Here is a 14,020-nt window from a genome sequence, read left to right as displayed (position 1 = left end):
ATCGCGGGTGCCCGGCGGCACAGCTGGTTCCCAGTGACGCGATGGGTGCACACGCGTCCCCTAGTGGCTCATAAAAGGCGCGACGTCATATAACGTCCGCCCAAAAAGAGAGGGTGGTAGACAAGTGCTTAACCATTTAAGGACCGCCTTCTGCACATATACGTCGGCAAAATGGCACGGTTGGGCACAAGCACGTACAGGTACGTCCTCTTTAAGTGCCCAGCCGGCTGGGCACTTAAAGACCATGGGACCCGCTCGCCGCTGGAGTCCCGCGATCGCTCCCCGGAGCTGAAGAAAGGGGAGAGCCGTATGTAAACACGGCTTCCCCGTTCTTCACTGTGGCTGCATCGATCGTGTCATCCCTTTTATAGGGAAACACAATCAATGATGTCACACCTACAGCCACACCCCCTACAGTTAGAAACACAGATGAGGTCACACTTAACCCCTTCAGCGCCCCCTGTGGTTAACTCCCAAACTGCAATTGTCATTTTCACAATAAACAATGCAATTTAAATGCATTTTTTGCTGTGAAAATGACAATGGTCCCAAAAATGTGTCAAAATTGTCCGAAGTGTCCGCCATAATGTCGCAGTCACGAAAAAAAAAATAGCTGATCGCCGCCATTAGTAGTAAAAAAAAAAATTTTTTTATAAAAATGCAATAAAACTATCCCCTATTTTGTAAAAGCTATACATTTTGCGCAAACCAAATCGATAAACGCATATTGCGATTTTTTTTACCAAAAATAGGTAGAAGAATACGTATCGGCCTAAACTGAGGAAAAAAAAAGTTTTTTCATATATTTTTGGGGGATATTTATTATAGCAAAAAGTATTGAATTTTTTTCAAAATTGTCGCTCTATTTTTGTTTATAGCGCAAAAAATAAAAACTGCAGAGGGGATCAAATACCACCAAAAGAAAGCTCTATTTGTGGGGGAAAAAAGGACGCCAATTTTGTTTGGGAGCCACGTCGCACGATCGCGCAATTGTCAGTTAAAGCGACGCAGTCCCGAATCGCAAAAACTGGCCAGGTCCTTTAGCTGCCTAAAGGTCCGGGTCTTAAGTGGTTAATTATAATTGTCCCTTCTGTTTTTGTACGTGGATGATGGCACTGTAATTATTTTAAAGGAGTTGTAAAGGTAATTTTTTCCCCTAAATAGCTTCCTTTACCTTAGTGCAGTCCTCCTTCACTTACCTCATCCTTCCATTTTGCTTTTAAATGTCCTTATTTCTTCTGAGAAATCCTCACTTCCTGTTCTTCTGTCTGTAACTCCACACAGTAATGCGAGGCTTTCTCCCTGGTGTGGAGTGTCGTGCTCGCCCCCTCCCTTGGACTACAGGAGAGTCAGGACGCTCTCTACGTTGCAGATAGAGAAAGGAGCTGTGTGTTAGTGGGCATTCTGACTCTCCTGTAGTCCAAGGGAGGGGGTGGGCACAACACTCCACACCAGGGAGAAAGCCTCGCATTACTGTGTGGAGTTAGACAGAAGAACAGGAAGTGAGGATTTCTCAGAAGAAATAAGGACATTTAAAAGGAAAATGGAAGGATGAGGTAAGTGAAGGAGGACTGCACTAAGGTAAAGGAAGCTATTGAGGGAAAAAAAGATTGTACCTTTAATTTACACCACTTGAATACAAAGCCCTTATACACGTTCCTGCCCCGACTAATTTTCACGTTGTACCCAAACAAAATTTCCCCCACAAATAGAGCTTTCTTTTGGTGGTATTTGATCACCTCTGAGGTTTTTATTTTTTTAACAAAAAAAAAAAAAAAAAAGTTTGTGTTTGTTTCTGTTACAAAACTTTGTAAATAAGTAAATTTTCTCACTGGTGGGCACCAATTGGCACCAATGAGGTGGCACTGATAGGCAGCATTGATCAGAGGCGCTGGCAGGCATCACTGATGGGCAGAGTGCTATCCCTAATGGGAAATCATTGCCATCCCTGGTGGGCTCTAGCAGGCTCACCTGGTGGTCATGGGTGGGCATCCCTGGTGGCCATCCGTCAGGAGAGGAGCCAATAGGCTCTCAGTGCGAATGGAGGAAAAGTCGAGATGCGGTTTTCCTGTTTACACAGTGATCAGTCTCCATCAGAGGCTCTTTACCTAGATTGGAGAAGCGGTGTGTCAGGCTGACACTGCGCACGATCGCGGCTTATCCTGCTGCATGTCATATGATGCCCAGTCAGGATAACTGAACTTGATTTTTTTTTTGTACCACGAGTAGCGATACTTTTTTTTTTTTAGTACTTGCCAATACCAATTACCGATACCACCAAAAGAAAGCTCTATTTGTGTGAACAAAATGCTAAAAATGTAATTTGGGTACAGTGCTGCATGACCGCGCAATTGTCATTCAAACTGCGACAGCGCTGAAAGCGGAAAATTGGCCTGGGCAGGAAGGGGGTAAAAGTGCCCGGTATTAAAGTGGTTACATTGGAACTTTTTTTTTCCCTAACTTGTCAGGTTGCTTTAATTGATAACACATAGGCCCCTTTCACACGATCGTACCGTTCCGGTCCGCCCCTGTCAGTTTTGACGGCAGACCTGAACGGCCGCTCCATACAGTCCTATGGAGCGTCGGATGTCAGCGGAAACATCCGACCCGATCCGCAAAAATCAGACGTATGGCGATAAGTCTCCATCCGTCCATGGCGGATTGGGTAAGATCTGATGAAAATGGACATGCTGTCCGTTTTCATCAGATCGCTCCATAGGAGACAGCGGCCTGCACAAGCCCCTCCCTGCTCAGTGAGCAGAGAGGGGCTTGTCATTCCGCCGGCTCAGCGGAGATCAGCGGACAGATCTCCCGCTGAGCTGGCGGACTCCGCAGCGACGGAATCCGCCTAGTGTGAAAAGAGCCTTAACCACTTAAGGACCGGACCAATATGCTGCTAAATGACCCAAGGGGTTTTTACAATTCGGCACTGCGTCGCTTTAACAGACAATTGCGCGGTCGTGCGACGTGGCTCCCAAACAAAATTGGCGTCCTTTTTTCCCCACAAATAGAGCTTTCTTTTGGTGGTATTTGATCACCTCTGCGTTTTTTATTTTTTGCGCTATAAACAAAAATAGAGCGACAATTTTGAAAAAAATGCAATATTTTTAACTTTTTTCTATAATAAATATCCCCCAAAAATATATAAAAACACTTTTTTTTTTCCTCAGTTTAGGCCGATACGTATTCTTCTACCTATTTTTGGTAAAAAAAAAAAAAAAAATCGCAATAAGCGTTTATCGGTTGGTTTGCGCAAAATTTATAGCGTTTACAAAATAGGGGATAGTTTTATTGCATTTTTATAATTTTTTTTTTTTTTACTACTTAAGGCGGCGATCAGCGATTTTTTACGTGACTGCGACATTATGGCGGACACTTCGCACAATTTTGACACATTTTTGGGACCATTGTCATTTTCACAGCAAAAAATGCATTTAAATTGCATTGTTTATTGTGAAAATGACAGTTGCAGTTTGGGAGTTAACCACAGGGGGCGCTGAAGGAGTTTCGTTTCACCTAGTGTGTGTTTACAACTGTAGGGGGGTGTGGCTCTAGGTGTGACGTCATCGATCATGTCTCCCTATAAAAGGGATGACACGATCGATGACGCCGCCACAGTGAAGAACGGGGAAGCCGTGTTTACACACGGCTCTCCCCGTTCTTCAGCTCCGGGGACCGATCGCCGCACTCCAGCTTCGGACCGGGTCGCGGGAGCGCACCGCAGGCGCGCGCTCGCGACCCACGGCTGGGTACTAGTACAGGACGTACCTGTACGTACATGTGGCCAGCCGTGCCATTCTGCCGACGTATATGTGCAAGAGGCGGTCCGGAAGTGGTTAAAGATAGAAGTTCATCCCTTTGATTTGCAGATGAATGAGATTAGATACAAAAGTTACAACGTTTATAAACACTGTGCCATAGGATCCTGTTTGACAGCAGCAACTTCTACAGCTTCTATATACACAGCAACTGTCATTATGACAGCTGGGAATCCCCAGCAAGTGGCAGAAGGGACTACACACCCTATGTTGATAACATTTAGAGGCATGTCCAGGGTCCACGACTAGTTAAAGAATTGTGTTTGGATAAGTAACCGATTTGCTATAGTTAGTCTGGTCGCAGGTTCATTGCGCGCGTGTGCGCGTGTATGTATGTGGGGGGGGGGGGGGCCATTAAGCAGCCTGGTAGCCCTGAAAGTGATCTGGGATGTGTAGTCCTTCACAGATCCCCATGATTAAGCTCCAGGGGCGGAGTGAAATGCATTGGGGGCGTGGCTTGGCCAAGGCGGTCATCTAACCCATTCACAGGGTCCTGCAGTGATCTGAGGCGACACAGGACCTTTGTTGTCTGTTCCTTCCCAGAGATACATGGCAGTTGAAGGCAAAATGTGGGTGAGCCTCATTGGAGTTTTGGCTGCTACCTCTCTGGTAGAGACGGAAAAGTGGCAAGCAAGATAGATTCGGATGGGTACTTGGTATGGAAGGTCATCACACTTGAGGTTGCTTTTTAACCACTTAAGGACCCCTTCACGCCGATATACGTCGGCAGAATGGCACGGCTGGGCACATCAACGTATATGTACGTTGCCCTTTAAGCCCAGCCGTGGGGTCGCGGGCGGGCGCGCGCCCTTGACCCGGTCCGAAACTGCGGGACCCGCGGACCCGATCGCCGCTGGAGTCCCGCGATCGGTCACCGGAGCTGAAGAACGGGGAGAGCCGTATGTAAACACGGCTTCCCCGTGCTTCACTGTGGCGGCTGCATCGATCGTGTGATCCCTTTTATAGGGGGACACAATCGATGACGTCACACCTACAGCCACACCCCCCTACAGTTGTAAACACACATGAGGTGAGTGAGTGAAAAACGTATATAGCGCAACACATGCGAACTGAATCGCCTCTGGGTCACACATAACCCCATCAGCGCCCCTTGTGGTTAACTCCCAAACTGCAATTGTCATTTTCACAGTAAACAATGCATTTTAAATGCATTTTTTGCTGTGAAAATTACAATGGTCCCAAAAATGTGTCAAAATTGTCCAAAGTGTCCGCCATAATGTCGCAGTCATGAAAAAAAAAAAACGCTGATCGCCGCCATTAGTAGTAAAAAAAAATAAAAAAAATGCAATAAAACTATCCCCTATATTGTAAAGGCTATAAATTTTGCGCAAACCAACCGATAAACGCTTATTGCGATTTTTTTTTACCAAAAATAGGTAGAAGAATACGTATCGGCCTAAACTGAGGAAAAAAATATTTTTTTTATATATATATATTTTTGGGGGATATTATAGCAAAAAGTAAAATTTTTTTCAAAATTGGTGCTCTTTTTTTGTTTATAGCGCAAAAAATAAAAACCGCAGAGGTGATCAAATACCACCAAAAGAAAGCTCTATTTGTGGGAAAAAGGACGCCAATTTTGTTTGGGAGCCACGTCGCACGACCGCGCAATTGTCTGTTAAAGCGACGCAGTGCCGAATCGCAAAACCTGGCTGGGTCCTTTAGCTGCATTTTGGTCCGGGTCTTAAGTGGTTAAAAACGTTTATTGAAATTCACAGTTCACAAGTGATGACAGCAGCCAACGTGTTTCGGGGAAATTCCTCCCCCTTCGTCAGGGCTGTAATGGTTGGTGTGGTCAGAAGCGATCTGGCCCTGGAGGTCAAATACAGTTCTCCCTCATTTTTCGGCACCTAAAGGGCGCCATTCGTATTTGACCCCTGGGTCCAAGGCCAAACTCAACCGCATCAATCATCACAGCCCTGACAAAGGGGGAGGTATTTCCCCTGAAACACGTTGGCTCTACTCATCACTTGAACCATGAATTTCAATAAACATTTTTAAAAGCAACCTCAAGTGTGATGACCTTCCATGCCAAGTACACCTCTACACCCATCCGAATCTATATTTTTTTTGCGCTTTTCCCATCTCTACCAGAGAGACAGCAGCTGAGACTCCAACAAGGCTTGCCCACATCTTGCCTTTAACCAGGGCCGGCCCTATGATGGGACCAGGTGGTACCATGGGTACCAGGCAGCACTTTTAGGGGGGCAGCATACTGATTCCCGCCAGCCCATTCCGCCAGCTCCGCTACCCAAATAAAATTGATGTCCTTTTTTCCCACAAATAGAGCTTTCTTTTGGTGATATTTGATCACCTCTGCGGTTTTTATTTTTTGTGCTATAAATATATATATTTAACTTTTTGCTATAATAAATATCCCCAAAATTTTTAAAAATAAACTATTTTCTTCAGTTTAGGCCAATATGTATTCTTCTACATATTTTTGGTACCAAAAAAAAAAAAAAAAACAATTAGCGTACATTGCGAAAAAGACATTGTGGCCGCCGGCAATTCACAGGTCCCTTTATACTCCTGGATACTTGTATAGAGCCATGGCAGGTCCTTTTATACGCCTATATACATGTATAGAGCCATGACAGGCCCTCGTTATACTCCTTTATACATGTATAGAGCCATGACAGGCCCTCGTTATACTCCTTTATACATGTATAGAGCCATGTCAAGTACTCTTTATAGTCCTATATACATTTATAGAGCCATGACAGGTCCTCTTGATATTCCTTTACATGTATAGAGCAATGACAGGTCCACTTTATACATGTATAGAGCCATGACAGGTCCTCTTTATACTCCTATACATGTATAGAGCCATGACAGGTCCTCTTTATACTCCTATACATGTATAGAGCCATGACAGGTCCACTTTATACTCCTTTATACATGTATAGAGCCATGACAGGTCCTCTTTATACTCCTATACATGTATAGAGCAATGACAGGTCCACTTTATACTCCTTTATACATGTATAGAGCCATGACAGGTCCACTTTATACATGTATAGAGCCATGACAGGTCCTCTTTATATTCCTTTATACATGTATAGAGCCATGACGGGTCCCCTTTAGTTATCATGATATAAAATAATGAATGTGGGGGCCTTTTGGTTGGCGTGATTTTTTTTCTGGGGGTGGGGGGGCAGCATTTCATTCTTGGTCCCAGGCAGCCAATGTCTTGGGCCGGCACTGCCTTCAACTGCCATGTATCTCTGTGAAGGAACAGACAACAAAGGTCATGTGTGCCAACCCCAACTGTGACGACCTTCCATACCAAGTACACCTCTACAACCCATCCAAACCAGGGGGGTCATCATCTGTACAGCACATTTCACCATGTTACATCCTAAATACAGCGGCGGAGTGTAACATGGTGCAAAAAGGTGGCATTTAAAGCAATCAGTGCACTATGACAACAATAATATGTCCAAATTCTGCATCCACAGGTCTTACCAGAGCTTGCTGTGCCATGGCAATCATTCAGTTCGGCCAGAAGTTGGTTGAAATCATCTTGATGGGCGATCCATTTATCCTGAAATAAAAAAAGGGATTCGGATTAAAAAGCATTTAAAAAAGGGACACAGACATATTGACCATGCAGAAAGAATAAAAGCATAAAGGGCCCCTAATGACCCACCTATACTCCCCTTATCAGCTCCTACCTCCAACGCAGCCGCTACTGAAATTAGCGGTTTTGGAGGACCAGGGGAACGATGGTGGCACTCCCTTGGTCAGGTGACAGTGCTGGGGCCTATAAAAGTGGATTACAAGGCCTGAGCCCAGTCAGAGGAGAGGTGGTCACAGGCTCCCCCATACCTAGTGCCACCTGCTGTGAAGGAGGAAGGAGCAGTAAGGAAGTCAGGTGAGTAAAAGTGGTTGGAGGCCCTTTGAGATGTCACTTTGGACCCAGAAAAAAAACACCACAAACACAGTTAAAAGAGTTCCAGAGATGGAAACTGCACAAAAAGAAAGTAGAGGATGAAGTACTAGTCACCAGTGTTGCCTGTAGTCTCCCTACAGCTGAGCCTCTCCCCATTACTGACTTACAATGCCTTGTTCTATACTGCATCTCTGTGCGGAGGCAGCCATCTTGGTAGAGGAGAACGAACTTGCTTCCTCGTGTCAGGACTCCCCCCTCCAGCAAGGAGAACAATAATCACCCCAGTAGTGACATCGCCAAACCTCACTCCAAATTTCCTGAGGCCACCAGGTTTGGAAGCAGGGAGATCCTTGCACTTGCAGGTCCTCAGGTACAGCTTCCTCCTCCAGCAAAGAGAACAGTGAGCAGCACAGGAGTGAAATCACCAAATCTCACTCCAAATTTCCTGAGGCCACCAGGTTTGGAAGCAGGGAGATCCTTGCACTTGCAGGTCCTCAGGTACAGCTTCCTCCTCCAGCAAGGAAAACAGCGAGCAGCACAGGAGTGAAATCACCAAATCTCACTCCAAATTTCCTGAGGCTACCAGGTTTAGAAGCAGGGAGATCCTTGCACTTGCAGGTCCTCAGGTACAGCTTCCTCCTCCAGCAAGGAGAACAATAATCACCACAGTAGTGACATCACCAAACCTCACTCCAAATTTCCTTGAGGCCACCAGGTTTGGAAGCAGGGAGATCCTTGCACTTGCAGGTCCTCAGGTACAGCTTCCTCCTCCAGCAAGGAGAACAGCGAGCAGCACAGGAGTGACATCACCAAATCGCACTCCAAATTTCCTGAGGATACCAGGATTGGAAGCAGGGAGATTCTTACACTGATCCTCTGGTACAGCTACCTCTCCAGCAAGCAGAACCGACAGAAGCGGTAAGGCCGAGAAACACCGGCAAGAGGTGGGAGGGGATGTCTAGGGCGGATCAATTTTTAAAAGGTGCTCGACAGGCAGTTAAGAGGCAACATGTAAATGAGCCCTCTTGGGCTCATTCCCAAATACTGCCAGAGGGGGGGGTAAAACCAGACGGTTGAGTACCAAGGTGGCAAAACTGGTACTTAACCACCTGGTTTTACCCCCCGCCCCTCTGGTAGTACTTAGGAATGAGCCCAGGAGGGCTCATTTACATATGCAGTGCATTGGATTTTAAACTCATCTTACAAACATTTTAGAAGCATTAAACTCTATGGCCTGGTTCACACGGGGCTTCAGTTTGTATAAGAGCAGCAAACGTTGACAAAGCATTTGCAGAGCTTTCGGCAAGATTTGTTGAAACCTTTAAAGTGCCGTTCAGTTCCAGTTTGTAAATGTTGAACACAGATCCTAATGGGAGTGCCGATTGCTACTTTAACCCCTTCACGCCGCCTTCCCCGGCTCTCCCATCCCACCAGGAGGCCCGAGCGGCCAGCCGGCGGGGCGGAGATCCGAAGGAAGCCAGAATCAGATCTAGTAACCCAAAAGCAATGTCATGACATCTCTTCCTGTTTCCTGAGCTTAAAGGCACCACGTTTAAAAAACGGTGACAGTATTCAAAACCGCCAAACTTGGAGTTTTGAATGCTTTTAAGTGCAAAGGAGGGTTTTGGAGGTCTTCTAGACCCCTGATCCCTCCATTAAGAGTACCTGTCACAAGGAATGTTTACATTCCTTGTGACAGCAATAAAAGTGATAAAAACGTCCATGGATGTCCTCCCAGAGCCACGCCTGCTTACCTGGGGGGGCGCATCCGGCGCACACTCTGTAATCACAATAAAGGGACAATCACAGTGGCCCTTCACCATGTGATCAGCTGTGTCCAATCACATGTAAGCAAACGGCATGACCGACGCCTGCACCGCGACGGCAGTCCCTGACCGACGCCTGAACCGCGACGGCAGTCCCTGACCAACGCCTGTATTCATGTCGGCAGTCCCTGACCATCTCCTGTACCGTGACGGCAGTCCCTGACCATCTCCTGTACCGTGACGGCAGTCCCTGACCATCTCCTGTACTGTGACGGCAGTCCCTGACCATCTCCTGTACCGTGACGGCAGTCCCTGACCATCTCCTGTACCGTGACGGCAGTCCCTGACCATCTCCTGTACCGTGACGGCAGTCCCTGACCATCTCCTGTACCGTGATGGCAGTCCCTGACCATCTCCTGTACCGTGATGGCAGTCCCTGACCATCGCCTGTATTTATGTCTGCAGTCCCTGACCATCTCCTGCATTCAGGTCTGCAATCTCTGACCATCTCCTGCATTCATGTCTGCAATCTCTGACCATCTCCTGCATTCATGTCTGCAATCTCTGACCATCTCCTGCATTCATGTCTGCAATCCCTGACCATCTACTCCAATACATTTAAATTATCTGACAGTCTTCTTTTGTACGATGAATGTTATGTTAGCCCTTTGTAGCTATCAGGGGCCCCAGATGAGGCCCTTTATACCTACTATTAGTTGTTGTAGGACACCAATGCTCTGGTACGAAATTTCTTCATTACCTCATAATTGTTGCAAGCTCCAAGGCCCATAGTGTTGTTCTTCACTTGAACTTTGATGTGCTCCGTGGATCCTTGTTCCTGAGCCCCGAGACCCTTGAATAGAACATCGGCATTGGTTAAACAGATCATCACATGATAAGACAATTGCTGCAGCTCAAAAGGAATCCTGTCATTGGAAACAGCCGGAGTGACACCAGCTGACTGTAAAATCATCAGTTCTAAAGTATTCCCGAATAATACAGTCGGCCTGGGCAGAGACATTACCACCTGTGTCTACAGTTTCCCGATGGGGGTCACCCCTCCCTTCTCTTCCCAGAACATATCTGCTCAGTGTACCCCCCCTGGTGAGGGGGCAGAGGGCAGGCGGGGGGGACTGGTGAGGGCGCAGAGGGCAGGCGGGGGGGGACTGGTGAGGGGGCAGAGGGCAGGCGGGGGGGGGACTGGTGAGGGCGCAGAGGGCAGGCGGGGGGGAAATGGTGAGGGCGCAGAGGGCAGGCGGGGGGAAAATGGTGAGGGCGCAGAGGGCAGGCGGGGGGAAAATGGTGAGGGCGCAGAGGGCAGGCGGGGGGAAAATGGTGAGGGCGCAGAGGGCAGGCGGGGGGAAAATGGTGAGGGCGCAGAGGGCAGGCGGGGGGGAAAATGGTGAGGGCGCAGAGGGCAGGCGGGGGGGAAATGGTGAGGGCGCAGAGGGCAGGCGGGGGGGAAATGGTGAGGGCGCAGAGGGCAGGCGGGGGGAAATGGTGAGGGCGCAGAGGGCAGGCGGGGGGGAAATGGTGAGGGCGCAGAGGGCAGGCGGGGGGGAAATGGTGAGGGCGCAGAGGGCAGGCGGGGGGGAAATGGTGAGGGCGCAGAGGAATGGTGAGGGCGCAGAGGGCAGGTGGGGGAATGGTGAGGGCGCAGAGGGCAGTCCGGGAAATGGTGAGGGCGCAGAGGGCAGGCGGGGGAATGGTAAGGGGCGCAGCGAAATGGTGAGGGCGCAGAGGGCAGGCGGGGGGAATGGTGAGTGCGCAGGGGCAGGAGGTGTGGTGAGGGCGCAGGTGCAGGCGGGGGGAGTGGTGAAGGTGCAGGGGCGGGGGGAATGGTGAGGGCGCAGGGGCAGGCAGGGGGAATGGTGAGGGCGCAGGGCCAGGTGGGGGGGAGTGGTGAGGGCGCACGGGCAGGCGGGGGGTGGGGGGGTGGTGAGGGGGCAGGTGGGGGTAATGGTGAGGGCGCAGGGGGGAGTGGTGAGGGCGCAGGGGCAGGCGGGGGGGGAATGGTGAGGGCGCAGGGGCAGGCGGGGGGGAGTGGTGAGGGCGCAGGGGCAGGCGGGGGGGGAGTGGTGAGGGCGCAGGGGCAGGCGGGGGGGGGAGTGGTGAGGGCGCAGGGGCAGGCGGGGGGGGAGTGGTGAGGGCGCAGGGGCAGGCGGGGGGGAGTGGTGAGGGCGCAGGGGCAGGCGGGGGGGAGTGGTGAGGGCGCAGGGGCAGGCGGGGGGGAGTGGTGAGGGCGCAGGGGCAGGCGGGGGGGAGTGGTGAGGGCGCAGGGGCAGGCGGGGGGGAATGGTGAGGGCGCAGAGGCAGGCGGGGGGGAATGGCGAGGGCGCAGAGGCAGGCGGGGGGGAATGGCGAGGGCGCAGAGGCAGGCGGGGGGGAATGGCGAGGGCGCAGAGGCAGGCGGGGGGAATGGTGAGGGCGCAGAGGCAGGCGGGGGGAGTGGTGAGGGCGCAGAGGCAGGCGGGGGGACTGGGGGTGTCCTCTACAAATCTCATCTGCCGCGGTGACTTTCTTTATAATTTTGCACGCAGCGAAGGAAGGTGCTAAAAACACAGCCTGGGTCCCATTTCAGGAGGTTCCCAATCATATCATTATTCTAACAGACACCCATCAAACAGGAACCGAGGAGAAATCTCCCAACATGGGGGGTCACCAACAGGAAGAAAACCTTTTGCTACGCTATTTAAAACAAATAGGCTGGACTAGAGACAGATCTCCTCTCTATAAAAGGGATAATGGAGGGTAAAGGTTGACGCTTGATGTCTGGCGGCCTCTGACAAGTTGCACCCACCTTGCCCTTGGACCAACCCATCTTCTCCAGCATCTTCTGCCCGAACTTGGACTCGTCTTTGGTCCAGGCGCTGTTCCTGGGGTCCACCGACCACTTCTGCTTCCTGCGGGCTGGAGAGAGAACCAAGACTATCAGACACTATGTGTGCATGAGATTTAATTAAAATATATATATATATATATATATATATATATATATATATATAAATAAAACAGAGGGGGGGGCCTTATAGGACACCATTATATATAAAAACAGGGGGGCTCATAGGACGCCATTATATATAAAAACAGGGGGGCTCGTAGGACACCATTATATATAAAAACAGGGGGGCTTATAGGACACCATTATATATAAAAACAGGGGGGCTCATAGGACACCATTATATATAAAAACAGGGGGGCTTATAGGACACCATTATATATAAAAACAGGGGGGCTCATAGGACACCATTATATATAAAAACAGGGGGGCTCATAGGACACCATTATATATAAAAACAAGGGGGCTCATAGGACGCCATTATATATAAAAACAGGGGGGCTCATAGGACACCATTATATATAAAAACAGGGGGGCTCATAGGACGCCATTATATATAAAAACAGGGGGGCTCATAGGACACCATTATATGTAAAAACAAGGGGGCTCATAGGACACCATTATATGTAAAAACAAGGGGGCTCATAGGACACCATTATAAATAGTGAGAGAACTTATAGAATATCAGAAGAACACAGAAGCATTTTCTCTCTGTTTCCATGGAGACAGATAAGAGCACTCCACACAGGAACGCCTCATTGTCTCCATCATAATAAGTACACTACAGAGGAGCCCATTGCTTCATACACAGAGCCCAATGAGCACCGATCACACAGCACTCACGTTCAGCCAGCATCGCCATGGTGAACGGCGCGATCAAATGACGTCCCGCACTGACTGGCTTCGGAGAATATGACAGAACACTGGGATTTCCCATATGATTCTTCCTGTCCGCAGTAAAGGAGCCATTTTGTCGTAGACCGGGACAACAGGATCAGTAGGAAATAGAACCACGTATTAAATTGTAACCATTTATTAATTACGAATAGGAATTAAGAAAAAAAATATATCATTAGGAAAATAAATAGGAATAGTGGCGGTGTCTTGTCACATTCAGCTCCCCATCACAGATTGCTCCGGAAGTGACGTTTCGTCGCCGCCATCTTGCTACACCCCACACCATTGCACAGTAATGATAGAGTGTGAAGGGGGCAAGCGGACATCTTGTTACACCCACCGGAGTTTTAGATTTCACAGTTATTTTGAACACAAAACTGAGCTTATATATAACATTACATCCAGCATACTTGCGACATGAACAGTATGCTGGTATTTTTTTTTTCGCCGTACATACCGTTATATTGTTATTTCCCCCCCGGCTTCCGGGTTCTGATTCCCGCGGGGCTGGGTGTTCCTATTCAGGAGGTAGATGATTAAGGTCTGGTGAAAAACTTCCCAAGGCGCATAAGGCGCATCACCAGTTTTCCGTAAATAGCCGACCTGCGAGTCGGCTCTATATGTTGCCTGCGCAGTTAGCTCTACACGGCGGGCGCAGGTGCCGTATAGAGTCGACTCGCAGGTCGGCTATTTACGGAAAACTGGTGACGCGCCTTATGCGCCTTGGGAAGTTTTGCCCCAGACGTCAATCATCTACCTCCTGGATAGGAACGCCCAGTCCCGC

General features: G+C 49.0%; 1 protein-coding gene across 1 annotated transcript in view; it reads right to left on the bottom strand.

The window, feature by feature from the left end:
* Positions 1-13,289, bottom strand: part of PINX1 (PIN2 (TERF1) interacting telomerase inhibitor 1) — a 223,044-nt gene extending 209,755 nt beyond the window's left edge. Inside the window, exons 1-4 of the mRNA XM_040348090.1 lie at positions 13,183-13,289; positions 12,301-12,410; positions 10,261-10,353; positions 7,308-7,386 (exon numbers count right to left, since the gene is read on the bottom strand). Coding sequence (XP_040204024.1) covers positions 7,308-7,386; positions 10,261-10,353; positions 12,301-12,410; positions 13,183-13,276 — 376 coding nt within the window. The 5' untranslated portion in view covers positions 13,277-13,289. The remainder of the gene's footprint in view (positions 1-7,307; positions 7,387-10,260; positions 10,354-12,300; positions 12,411-13,182) is intronic.
* Between the last annotated feature and the right edge of the window lie 731 nt (positions 13,290-14,020).

The sequence above is a fragment of the Rana temporaria genome, chromosome 4 (assembly GCF_905171775.1).
Source record: "Rana temporaria chromosome 4, aRanTem1.1, whole genome shotgun sequence".
Taxonomy (NCBI): Eukaryota; Metazoa; Chordata; class Amphibia; order Anura; family Ranidae; genus Rana; species Rana temporaria.
The sequence above is the reverse complement of the archived record's forward strand: the minus strand, read 5'-3'. Positions and strand labels throughout refer to the sequence as shown.